The following is a 12,600-nucleotide window of genomic DNA, read 5'->3' as shown; positions in this document are numbered from 1 at the left end:
TTGTCCCAAAGCAGTGTCTGGAGCACCATTGAAAAGGTTATTCCCAAATCCATGTCTGCCCCCCTCAGTCTGTTTCAAACCTTAATCTGCATCCGCTTTCAAACTGGAGCTTTGACCATCAGTTTTGTTCTAAGCCAAATTCTGACGGCTATCCTGGTGCTTGTTGGTCTGTGGAATGTTTTTTCACCCCGTCCCAGGCTCCTCACTAGGGTCTCCTGTTTCCCCACCTCATGCTCGCTGTGTTTTCCCCCTTCCCTGGTAGGAGAGTTTGGAGAGGTGTGCTTCGGGCGCCTGAAACCCCCAGGGAAACGGGAGTACACAGTGGCCATCAAGACTCTCAAGTCGGGTTACACAGATGAGCAGCGGCGGGAATTCCTGAGTGAAGCCAGCATCATGGGGCAGTTTGAGCACCCCAATGTCATCCGCCTGGAGGGTGTTGTCACCAAGAGCCGACCCGTTATGATCGTCACAGAGTTCATGGAGAATGGCTCACTGGATTCCTTCCTCAGGGTATCCCAAGCTGGACTCCCCTCAACTCACGTCCACCTCTTTGTGTGTCACTGTCAACTCCATCATTTAATCTCTCCATTCTCTTCCTCTCTCTGTCAAATCTCAAGACCAGTTTCTTAGAGGTGTAATGGAGATATTAGTGAGACAATGAATGGGTATCTCTAGGGTTAATGTGTCAAGAATCTTCCATCACTGGCCAGGTTATCCATCTGATGATAGGCAGACCATTCGGAGTCCAACACAGCCTACTATAAGAAATATGTCCTAATAGCCAAGCTAAAACGTCTTACTCTGCTCACTGTTCTGCAGGTACTCCTAGTCCAGTTGCCCCAGATCCCCTGGTTTTCAAGCCGCATGTCAGAGAACACTTGTAGCTGGTCCGTGGAGCCCTGTGTTTTTATGCCTGCTGTAAAGCTTCCTGCTAGTGACAGCCTGTGTCAGAGCTCTTAGAGTTTTCACCAGTTTTTGTGACCAACTAAACTAAAACAGAATTGCAGACGGATTTCTCCGCAATCTTTCTGTAGCCGATCATCGCTTCCTTTAACAGGTGTTTCTTTGACGTTAATTCAGTCAACAGCCAGATTTGCAGGTGCCGCTACAATTGGCAGATTATACAGCCCTTAGGCTGCTTCTACCCTCTCACTCTCCCGTCGGAGGTGCCATGGTAATAAGGCAATTCGAAGCCGACTAATGAGGCGCTAATGTGCATATTCAGCGCCTCCTTGTCGTAATGGTGGCCGCATGAATTTCAAAGCGCAGACTTCGAATTGCAGATTGACAGTGAAGATGGGGGCAGCTTCAAAATAAGCGCCCTGTGTCAACATTCACTTACTCCCATAAAACTAGGTGGGAGTAAGGGAATGTTGAAGTGGGGCGCTTGTTTTGAAGCTGCCCTCATCTTCACTGTCAATCTGCAATTCAAAGTCTGCATTTCGAAATTCACTCAACCACCGTTATGCTAATGAGGCACTGAATATGCATGCTAGCTTCTCATTAGCCTGCTTTGAATTACCTCATTACAATGCCACCTCTGACAGGAGAGTGAAAATGTAGACGCAGCCTTGGATCCAAATGAGAGCTCTGAAAAATCAGAGCAGAGAGGGCTGACGATTGTTCTTTTTTCCTGAAGCCAAATCATGTATCTGTCAAGGTGACTTGCTGTCAGGGTGATGTAGGTGTGGGAGTCAGAGGCGAGGAGAGGTAGTGTCAACAAGATGAGATGCGTCTTTAGAAATGGATCTTAATATGAAACTGTTGGGACCCACTGTCCTAACCCTAAACATCTCTCCTTCTCCTTCCCCTAAACATCTCTCCTCCTCCTCCCCGGGTGTTTACACTTGTATAGCATCTGTAGGTAGCTCTGTCTCTACCAAATTTGCTTGCACATAGACACGCTTTATTTTTTTTTCTTTTAATGAACTTCCTTACCCTTCCTGCTTCAATCCCTTTCTCACTGTTGCTGTTCTCTGCTGGTTGTAATTCCTGTGTCCACTGAGTCCTGAGCCTCCTGTGTGTGTGTTTCCTGTCTGCAGCAGCGGGAAGGGCAGTTCAGTGTGCTACAGCTGGTGGGGATGCAGCGAGGCATTGCCGCTGGCATGCGTTACCTCTCGGACATGAACTATGTCCACCGTGACCTGGCTGCCCGTAACATCCTGGTCAATAGCAATCTGGTGTGCAAGGTGTCTGACTTTGGGCTGTCCCGCTTCCTGGAAGATGATGCCTCAAACCCCACCTATACTGGAGCCCTGGTGAGTGACTAGTGGAGAAATGGGCTTCTCTTATGGCAGCTCTGCACAGGCCTGTCCTGCACACACTGTTAGTTCTTTATATAAGTCTCATATGTTCTCCCCTTACCCATAGAATGGTACATAGTTTGGAGAAGAGATACCAGGAACTGGGGTGCAGTGCCATGCACATCTAGTCTGCCACTTCCAGCTCAGCCTCAGATTGGGAAGACTGGAGGCATTGGGAACATTTCACCCTGAGGTCCTCAGTTTCAGCATAGCCCCAGACCAATGGTAACAGATCAATCCAGCCATGTAATCAGCCGCAGAGAATGAGCTGGTGAGCTCCATGCAGTGCCACATGAGGGAAGGGTGCACGTTCCAGCCCCATCCATTACAGTAGACAACAGTTGTCTCCTGTGCTGGGCAGCTCAGCAGAGAGCCTGAGACCTGAGGAGCCAGGGACTGGACTCCTTTCCTGCCTCTTGGGCAGCAGGGGCAAAGTACTACAGCTAAAATACCTGCCAGAATCCAAGTACAGAACCTCCAAGCAACATCTAAACCAGACATTGCATACGTAGCACTCAGACATCCTCTGAGTCCCCTGTGTGTAGAGCTCAGAAGAGGTGGCTAGTGAGATGGGAATCAGAGAGGTGTGCTTTGAGGAAGAGCAAGCCGCTGAGTGGCTTTGAATATTTTCTCAGGAGAGAGGTATCTGCAGGAGAGGGTCAGGCTGGAGGAAGGGATGAAAAGCTCCAGATCAAGCACATTTGTCTTGGTGTTAGATGCTGGGATTTTTCAGAGGAGTCTGAGGCCTTTCAGCGCAAAGCTTCTATTGATGTTCCATAGAATCTGGACACCTTAGATTGCAGTGAAAAGTCCCACTTTAAAGATTAAACTTCATTCAAGAATTGGATTTGCAGCAAGCAAAGGCTGGGTTTGCTCCCGTCCATGTCCATGGGACAAAGTGGTGATGTGAGCATGACTTTAATTCAGCTACAGAACAACCAACAGTATGTCACTGTTCTGGTCTGGCACCACGTATTTGAGGCTGGGTGCTGGGATCAGGGCTCAGCCATTCAAGGAAGTATGTTCCTTGGGTAGCCGGTGCCTCACAAGCACTGCTTGCTGCATCTCTTGCTCTGCTCTTCAGGGCGGCAAGATCCCCATCCGCTGGACTGCCCCTGAAGCCATCCAGTACCGCAAGTTCACATCCTCCAGTGATGTCTGGAGCTATGGCATCGTCATGTGGGAGGTGATGTCGTATGGCGAGAGACCTTACTGGGACATGTCTAATCAGGATGTAAGTTCTTGTTGGGCAGAAACGTAAGTGTCTCTCTGCTCTCACTGATGTTCCTCCTGAAGGTGGAACAGGCCCAGATATACTTCAGTGGCTGGAGACGGTGTTTCCCAGCTCTCATCCTGGCACTTTTCTTTCTTTGCTGTAGGTAATTAATGCTATTGAGCAAGACTATCGCCTGCCACCACCACCAGACTGCCCCAGTGTCTTGCACCTACTCATGCTTGACTGCTGGCAGAAGGAGCGGGTCCAGAGGCCCAAATTCGAGCAGATAGTCAGTGCTCTGGACAAGATGATCCGCAAGCCATCTGCACTCAAAGCCATTGGCACAGGGAGCACCAGGTGAGGTGGGGCCTGGGCAGAAAGCAGTGCGGTGGGGCTGGGGTTCTGGGCCAGGACCGGGAGCAGAAGAGGAGGGGCAGACATCAATTGTGAATGAAGAAGTGTGTGTGTGAAGATGGAAACAGAGCCTGGGGCATGTTGCAACTGGGTTCACAGCAATTTTTTACTGGTAGGAGTGTAAGGGGAGAGGAAGGCAGTGAGACCGCTAGTGTTAGGGCTGAGCAAGGACTGAGAAACGTAGCAGGGGAAGGGAGGAGAATGCTGGGGGTGGGTACAACTGGGCTTAGGGGTGAGAAGGAGGTGGGGAGCCTGGAAGGGTAATGCCTGGGGTGGGTACAGCCGGGCTTAGGTGTGAGCAGGAAAAGGAGGACCTCAAAGGAAACCTTTTCTTAAATCTGGAATTAGAAACGTCTTGGCATCTGATATTTTCCCATCTGCATTTCCCAGCCTGTTGAAATCAGACGCAAGAGGTCAGCTGATGGGATGTCTCTGGGGGTAGATGTAGTGGGGATTAGATGGCTCCAGAGTGGATGATGGAAACATGCCCTCCTGGCCTGGAGGGATTTTCCCATGGGTATAAATGTTGGCAAAACATAATGCAAGGCTGCGGGGGGAGGGGGGAAGAGTGTGTGCTTTTGCTCAGTCAACACAGATATAGAAAGAGACTTTTAGCCTTGGGATAGAGTCAAAAGGCAGGAAAAGCAGCAAATGTCATTTATAAATGGTGGTTTCTTTGGCCTTTGGCTGCAGCTTAGTCTTGTTCCCTTTGATGGAGGAAAGTGTTGGAGCCAAGAAGAGCCAAACTGTGTGCCTGAGGTAAATGCTAGCAGACTGTTCTCAGGGGAGCAGCACAGATCTGGGAGAGCTAGCCCATGTGTGGGGAGACACCAGCAGTGACTGCACCAGCTCCCTTTCCTCACTCTTGGAAAGACACCCCAGCTCCAAGGAATCTCTACCCAGCCAGTGAACCAACATCCAGCAAGTGTCAGATGGTCTGGGGAAAACCCTAACTAGGCCCAAATAAACAAAACACATCAGCAAATCCTAATCCACAAAGAAACTTGTTACATGCAAATTCTTACTCTAAATCGTAGTTCTAAACGACTCTTTCACAAGCTAAACAGCCGCCTAGCTTGGGCCCAATCCTTCCCCCTATTCAGTCTGAGAAGTTTCCATCAGCCATCATAGGGTATGTCTATACTTCCAGGAAGATCGACCCAGTCAGGATCAATCTTCCGGAGATGGATTTTGTGCGTCTGGTTAAAGACACAGCAAAATCAATCTCTCTGGGCTCAGCAGTTGACACCTGTTCTCCACGCTATTACTTGGAGTAAGGGAGGTCAATGGGAGCGTATAGAGGCTTGGTCTATGCTAGGGAAGTAAGTCAATTCTGATATATCGATTTTAGCTACACAAATGCTGTAGCTGGTATTGTGTATCTGAAATTGGCTTATTTCCCTAATATAGACCTAGCCTCGGATGGTAAGCAAAGGAGAGGTTTCCTGCCATCTGATAACTTCTTGTGTTGCTTGGTTTCCTGCTTATATCCCTTTTGCCCAAGATGGGAATTCTTTGTGTTCAGTTCAAACTTTTCTTAACTCAAGTGGGAAAGTACTATAGATCCAAAATGGGTTTCAGCATCAGGTGGCCTCGCCAGATGTCTTTGTAGCATCAACTACAGTTTGGGTTTACAGGAGAAACAAAACCGTTCACAGGTTGTTGAATGGATCATCAAGCCGTCAAGTTCCTAAAACATTAACTAATGGCTTTTACTAGAGTACTTAGATTAATACAACAGGTCTCACCTCAATATTTCTGACTTCACTTACAAGAAAAATACATGCAGAAAACTGGAATATATCCATCTGGGGATATACAATCTCCTGAATGATAGGTTACATCACCTGTTTTGCATAAAGCATCTTTGAGTTATGCATATTCATATTCAGAAGCCAGTTTTCATGAGGCCGGGGGGGCCATGAGAGGGTGCTCTTCAGGGAAAGAGAGGACTCTGGTAAGAGACAGTGGGGGCACCAGGCAGAAGCTTGAGGGTACTGGAGCCCAGTAGGGGAATGTTATTGCCCACCTTTATTCAGTGCTGCTCTGGTCTTGTCCCCATTTCTCCCTCATTTCCTCTGGACTGACTATTGTAATTGGCTAGTTGGTGTTGGCCATACATGAGATGGGTTCCCCAGGGTGTAGCATGGGGCTGTGAGACCACTGTGCCCCATAATTTTTCCTACCTGGGCTGTACCTCTAGTGACGAGCAGCAAACCCCTGCAGGTACTGTTACCACTCAGCACAACCACCCGTGGAGCCCATCACCCAGCCAAATTATATGAATGATCCCAGCATTACTCATAAATCACACAAGGCACCAGCTACATTTCCTCGTCCCCTACCCCATGCCCCAAGATAAACTGTGCAAATTTAGTAATTGGGTGGGGGAGAAAGGCTGAAGGCAACACAGTCATGCCAAGAGGAGCTGTCAGCAGTCTGCTCCCGTCTCTGCTGCAGTTCCTGAGAGAGCCTACAGAGCAGGGCTCTTCCGGGAACTGCAGCTTAGAAAAAAGCAGAAGCCCCAGCCCTGCCCCTTGGTGAAACTGCATCTCCGTCTGTCTACAGCAGCACAGGGCTGGAGGATGGGGAGGAGTCATCTTAGCAGGTGCCCTCCTTACTGGTAAGGAATGGATTTTAATTGCACCACTGGGTATGGGCAGGAGAAAGGCACAGTCATAAGGCCCCTGTGTTCTGTTTGATACCCTCAGTCCCCTGTGCTTGGGGAGTGTAGGTCTGAGCATGTCTGATGGGCATTGCTGAGTCCCTAGTCAACATGGAGCCCTCATGCAGGTGAGTTATTGAATTATGTCTCCCTTGCTGGCCAAAGGTGTTTTGACACCTGTCTGGTGATAGCTACTTTCCTTGCTCTTGTCTCTGGGGCGCTAATATCTGGCTGATTCCTCCAACTTTCAGTATGTTTTAGTGACAGCCGCACAACACTCTCACAACTTCATAGGCTCTAAAGAGGCACCTGTTTCGACAGCACAGTGGATTTCAGCAGTTCACAACCTTTCCCCTGATACCGCCTGTGGCATGCTTTGTGTGCAGTATCACAGTTATGTACAAATGAAGGATATGGGGCTTACAGGATGCTCCCAGCCCATGAAAGCTTACCCCCCCAATAAATTTGTTAGTCTTTTAGGTGCAACGGGAGTTCCTCATTGTGTTTCCCCAATGTAGAGTGTCACCACATGAACTTTTTAAAACTTCAGTTCCTTCTGCATTGCAGACCATCCCAGCCCCTGCTGAGCAACTCACCCCCAGACTTCCCCTCACTCACCAGTGCCCATGAATGGCTGGATGCCATCAAGATGGGCCGCTACAAGGAGAATTTTGACCAGGCTGGACTGACTACCTTCGATGTCATCTCACGTATGACGCTGGAGTAAGTAAAGGGGGGATGGAGCAGAGGATGCTAGGAGCTGAGGGCTTCCACCAAAGGAGAGGCTCTCAGCGTGGAAGCTCAGCTAGGAGATAAGGTGTTAGGGGAGATTTGCAGGACACACAAAGAAAGAATGGAGGGGCAGGGCAGCTGTCATCCAACAACCGTTAGGCCCTTTCTACACATGAAGTACAACTGGGGGTGTGTAACCAGCTTTGACACTCAACTGACCCTGTAAAAAAACACATGAGAGAGTTGTGCCCACACACTGAGACTGTGTACGGAGCATGCTTGTGCATCGGCAGCAACACCACTGTGTCGTGGAAAGTGTCCCGTGGTACCCCAGCAGGAGAGAGCGCTCCAGCAGCAGCGGCAGCAGCACGTTTGAGGGCACACTCGCTGATGTCCTCATGGTGAGGTGGCAGGAGGAAGATCGGCCAGACCAGTCACGTGGGCACATTTGGTGGTGGGGCTATCTACTAAAGGGAAGAAATACCCACCTGGAATCTAGGGAGATAGCTACCTGCCAGGCAAGGCCTGTGACAGCACTGTTCGTGTTGGCTGTGGTATAAATCATGCTTAGATGATGCCACAGGTTGGGTTAAAACTGGGTGATAGTGGAGACAGGGTAAGAAAAAGGGAAGTGACCCAGGGGAGCTGGGTTGGGGCAGTTCAGAGCAGGAGCCTCATCGTTACTGTGCTTCTGTCTTGCACAGAGACATCCAGCGCATTGGAATCACCCTGGTTGGTCACCAGAAGAAGATCCTCAACAGCATCCAGCTCATGCGAGTTCACCTGAACCAGCTTGAGCCAGTAGAGGTCTGAAGGGTGGACCATTTCCTCTCCTCCGAACTCCAGGAAAGGAGTTCAGAGGCACTTTCACTCTCAGTGGGAGCCGGCGAGGCGATCCCTGGAGACGTTGTGCAGCAAGAGGGAGGGCATTCAGTGCCCCACAGCACCAAATCAAACCCTCGCAGGGACTTGACTGCAGTGCTGCAGAACTTGTGGCATTCGGATGTGGGTGATCTTGTACATTGGGGAAGGATTGGTGGGAGGGGGAGCTACTGTAATGTGGGGAGGCGCTGGAAGATGGTTTGGACAGATCAGACACATCTGCTGCTTCTTCTCTGCCTGCAGAGGGGATTGAAAACACTCCAACGCTGTCACTGGACTGTGTGTGCAGCTGGGAGTCCATCAAAGCCACACAGACTTCTTTTTTTTTTCTTTTCTCTTGAACCAGGCAAAATAAAGGCAGCGGGACATTACACTTTTTCTAAAGAAACAGTTGAGGTGTGTGAGGTTCTTTCTTGAGTACGATGGGGAAGGGGCAGACCTTCCACCTGCCAGCCTCAGCTTGGGGAGCTGGGGTGCCAAGTGGGGGGCATACAAGTGACAGGGGTGATGACCTGGGTACTGCTGTGCTGTGCTGTTTTAAGGAAGGGCTAGGAGGGAAGTCATCAGTGCTGCTTGGTGGAGAACAGCAGTGGCCCTTGAGACTACATAATGGTCACAGGAGCTGGGAGGGGAGCAGATTCCCTGCTGTTTGGTGCTGGGAGGGAAGCAGCTGATCCTTAGATCCACAGTGCTCTGTTTCCTGAGTTGGGAGAGGGGGTGTGAGCAGAGATCCCTGGATCCACCCTGTTGTGTGCTGGTCATTCTTGAGGGGAGCAGAGAATTCTGGTTCTAGGGATCACACAGGAAGGGAGGGGAGCAGAACCTTCAGCTTCCTGCTGACAGAGGGTTCTCGTTCCATCCCAGTCCCTCTTGAGAAGACAGACCTGTGTTCGAACACCAGTCGGCATCCAAGAAGAGCAACGGCTGCTGCTTCCCTTTGCATGCCACTGTGGGCATTGGGGAAGGTGACCATGAGCTGAGGGATGTTGATGTGTTACTGGTTTCAGTTAACCAGTACAGGCTGGAGCAGCCCCTACCCACTGCAGGCAGGGAGTTGTGTTAACCCTGCAGTGGTGCTCCAGCCAGGCTAGAAGAGCCCTGTCTGCGGTGGCCCCAGGGGTGAGGGTGGTTGGGAAGCAGGGACAGGCAGCTAGGGAGGCTGTGGGTAGGGATGCTCCAGCCAGGCCAGAATAGCCCCGGGTCCCAACATGCTGGGAGTAGGGGCACACCAGCCAGGCTGGAGTGGACACCTCAGCTGCCCCTCTCCTCCCATTTAATCAGTTACTAGTTAAACTTAGCATTTAACTGGTTAACCAATTAAACAGGATTTTACATCCTCACTTTAGCTCTCTACTCATAGAGCAGAAGATTCTTCCTTTATTGACTCCATTTGACTCCCCAGAGTAAAGGACCAAATGAAATAAACACAGACCAGAGAAAGGGGGTGTGCAGAGGATTTTACTGGGAGGAAATTGAACTCCTAGCAGGCCATTTTATCATCATAGAGCTACCTACACATATAGCACCTTTGATAATCCACCATCATGAAGGGACCAGCCAAGATCCCGGCCCACAACCAGGGTGGTAGCCAGTCCCAGCTAATCACAGCTCTGATCTTTAAATAGGATGGAGAGGTCCCAGGGAACACATACTTGGGACTTCCCAGAAGGAGCTTTATCTGACAGTAAAACGAAGTCACTTCAGCATGATGAAATCTAGAACAGACAATTTTGTGTCCCCCTCTGACAGCTAAGTACTTACCTGCCAACACGTCTCCACCGTGGGCAAGGAGCCTGGCTTTGGGGCGCAAAAAGAAGATATGTAGGTGCTTCAGTGTAGACCTTTATTAAAGGGTGAAGCTGAGCTTAGATTTCAGGGAGCTTGGGCAAGGCTGGGCAGAACATCTCAAGAGCCTTGCACCAATAAGGTTGCTCTGGTGCTTCTGCAGGATGAGATGTCCTGACCCACCCAATACCTCTCTGCTCTTCCTCTGCAGCATAGCCTACCATTCCGTAACAAACCACTCCCCAACCCTCAGGCCTGGGGATGGAGTTTGAGAGGCAGATCTGCTGCAGACATTAACCTTGCCAGGGCTGAAGTCCCCCAGTCAGCCAGGCAGCTGAGAGTGGGGCAGGAGTCCATTTCTTTAAGGTAATAAACTCACAGCTGGATTCAGAAGGCACTGGGGGAGAATTCTGTTAAAGGTGGGAAGGGAGGAACCTACATGACTTCAAGTAAAATTCACAGTTCAGATCCTTCAATGCACAGTAGTAGTAAAATATATATTACTGCATCTCTTTTAGGGAGGGAAGAAAAAAAGCCCTGACTGAAATGTAAATAGAACTAAGTATAAAATAACCCAGGGCTGTTTGAGCAGACACAGAAGGGTGGGGAGAAGAAATTCACAGCAGCACAAAGACAATGTGAGGACAAAACAGCATCAGCGCTGGAACTGGTGGGCAAGTCCACACCTAGAAATTCCCTGTGTTGCTTTCCAGTGTGTCGAAAGGAATCTAGACCACAGCACAATCCAGGTTTACACACACACTGTTTTCCAGTCAATTGTGTTTTTGGCACCTTCTGTTCCAAAAACACAAGCATCACTTGAAGATGCTAAGGAGATGCTCCAGTTTCTACGGCTGCCATGGTAGGACCCTCACCTTACACTTGCTTCCACTAGAGGGCACTGGTACATGGTTAACCTAGTGAACATACATTAGCAGTACAACTCTTTCTGTGAGGAATCAGACATTTTCCTTCTTGAATGATCTGCGTCCGAGGGGAAGAAATTAGTGATCCATGTCAAATCCCAATCGCCTTGGCTAGGCTCATGGGACCTTGCACTGTCATGCAGCCGGCACGTTTTCCATATGTATGCTACATTCATGTCATGTAGAGCATTTCCACCTCCTCTAATACCCGGGCCACACCATTTAGCCTAAAGGAGAGTTGCTGTGGAGTGGGCCATCCAAACAGGAGTGCAGGCAGTAGGATGTTTACTCCTGCAAGATGTCCATGCCAGAATTGGCCTTTACCACAACAGGAGGGAGATCGCTCACTGCAAAGAGGCAGATGAGCAGTCACTCAGACGTGGTAGACCTTCTCCTCCTCTCCTTCCATGACAAAGTTAGCAGGGTGCTGCATCTGGCCTAGGGTGCTGTGCCTCAAGAGGCCCCAGCCACGGCTGGAGCTCCTCCAGGACAAGCAGGGTGACCCATCTGGAGTGCTGCATGGGGTCTTCTTCATGGATGGAACCACTGTGACCTTGTCGTCTTCCAGCTCCTGTTTCTTTTGCAAGTACTGTTCAAAGTTGGCTGTATTCCGGCACTTAAATGCTTCCATGTAGTGGTGTTTCTTATGCTGCTTGCCTTCGCAACGGGTTTCCACCCTGTGGGCAGGATGAAAACAAAGTCAGTCAAGATCAGTTTGCTAGGAATACCCGTTCTGCTCTTTCTCTGCAGTATATCCTATCATTCCACACCTCACATTTTTCAGCCCCCAAGCCAATGCGGAAGCCACACCAAATAGCCCTCCACCAGTGCAACATCCCCATCGCTCCAAAAGGTCTTATTCTACAGTAGCTCAGAGACTTGAGCCACTGCAGTCAGGCGACCAATCAGATGGGGTGTTGTTCCAACACCCCACTCATGTTACAAGATGGGCCCTCACCCAGCAGTGGGCAGTGACACAGAGAGGGAACTCTCTATGCTCCACCTCTTCTGCAGTACCAGCAACCGCAAGAGCACAATGGATAGCAAATTATTCTTCAAGCGCTTGCTCATATCTGTACAAGCTAGGTGTGCCTGTGTCGCATGCATCGCTGTCAGAAAGCTTTACCCTAGCTTCTACCTGTCAGGTCAGTTGTGGAGCCCCCTATAGCAGTGCCAGTGTAGAGCCCTATATATGACCCTACTGACCCGACCAACCACCCGAGCTCCTTCTTACCATTCAGTGGGAACTGCAGCTGAGTACTTGTTGCTAGCCACCGCTCCCTAGCTCTTTCTTGTGTAAATAGTTTCTGGTTAGCTAGTGTTGGACTGTCAGCAGGTGGGGAACAGTTTCCCTTCTCTTACAACCTCACAGGTGCTCGCACTTCTACGGCTGCACGCCCTGCTACTCCCACCATTCATTTTTCCAGGTGGAGCCCCAAATGTGGTTCACTAGGGAAACTTTGGACAAGGTGGGACTCTTGCTTATTCTGGCAAAGTCCTCATTGATCCCAACTGAATGCATAGAGCTCATCGGGGCAGTTCTTGATGCCATCAAGTTTGGTAGCGTTTCTTCCCAACCATGATTTCAAGGCTCCAGCCCAGCTTCTACACTCCCTGACTTTCTGGTCACAACAGTCAGGATGTACCTCTATTTTCTGGGCCGCAGGCAGCATGCAC

The 12,600-nt window shown here is 49.9% G+C and overlaps 2 protein-coding genes across 8 annotated transcripts in view; one reads left to right on the top strand and one right to left on the bottom strand.

Moving 5' to 3' along the window:
- The window catches only part of LOC142017278 (ephrin type-B receptor 5), a 124,467-nt gene extending 115,893 nt beyond the window's left edge, over nucleotides 1–8,574 (top strand). For 3 of the 5 annotated variants that reach the window (XM_075002156.1, XM_075002155.1, XM_075002158.1), the window contains 7 exons: nucleotides 263–510; nucleotides 2,043–2,258; nucleotides 3,388–3,537; nucleotides 3,683–3,876; nucleotides 4,627–4,692; nucleotides 7,166–7,321; nucleotides 8,035–8,574. In XM_075002156.1, the coding sequence (XP_074858257.1) occupies nucleotides 263–510; nucleotides 2,043–2,258; nucleotides 3,388–3,537; nucleotides 3,683–3,876; nucleotides 4,627–4,692; nucleotides 7,166–7,321; nucleotides 8,035–8,143 (1,139 nt within the window). In that variant the 3' untranslated portion in view covers nucleotides 8,144–8,574. Of the gene's footprint in view, nucleotides 1–262; nucleotides 511–2,042; nucleotides 2,259–3,387; nucleotides 3,561–3,682; nucleotides 3,877–4,626; nucleotides 4,693–7,165; nucleotides 7,322–8,034 lie in introns of those variants that run through there. The other 2 variants (XM_075002157.1, XM_075002159.1) reach the window with 2 other exon arrangements.
- A 1,055-nt stretch (nucleotides 8,575–9,629) lies between these two features.
- Nucleotides 9,630–12,600, bottom strand: part of LOC142007091 (transient receptor potential cation channel subfamily V member 6-like) — an 88,775-nt gene continuing 85,804 nt past the window's right edge. For 2 of the 3 annotated variants that reach the window (XM_074983625.1, XM_074983626.1), the window contains one exon: nucleotides 9,630–11,600. In XM_074983625.1, coding sequence (XP_074839726.1) covers nucleotides 11,297–11,600 — 304 coding nt within the window. In that variant the 3' untranslated portion in view covers nucleotides 9,630–11,296. The remainder of the gene's footprint in view (nucleotides 11,601–12,600) is intronic. The other variant, XM_074983627.1, reaches the window with a different exon arrangement.

Source organism: Carettochelys insculpta, chromosome 1 (assembly GCF_033958435.1).
Source record: "Carettochelys insculpta isolate YL-2023 chromosome 1, ASM3395843v1, whole genome shotgun sequence".
NCBI lineage: Eukaryota > Metazoa > Chordata > Testudines > Carettochelyidae > Carettochelys > Carettochelys insculpta.
The sequence above is the reverse complement of the archived record's forward strand: the minus strand, read 5'-3'. Positions and strand labels throughout refer to the sequence as shown.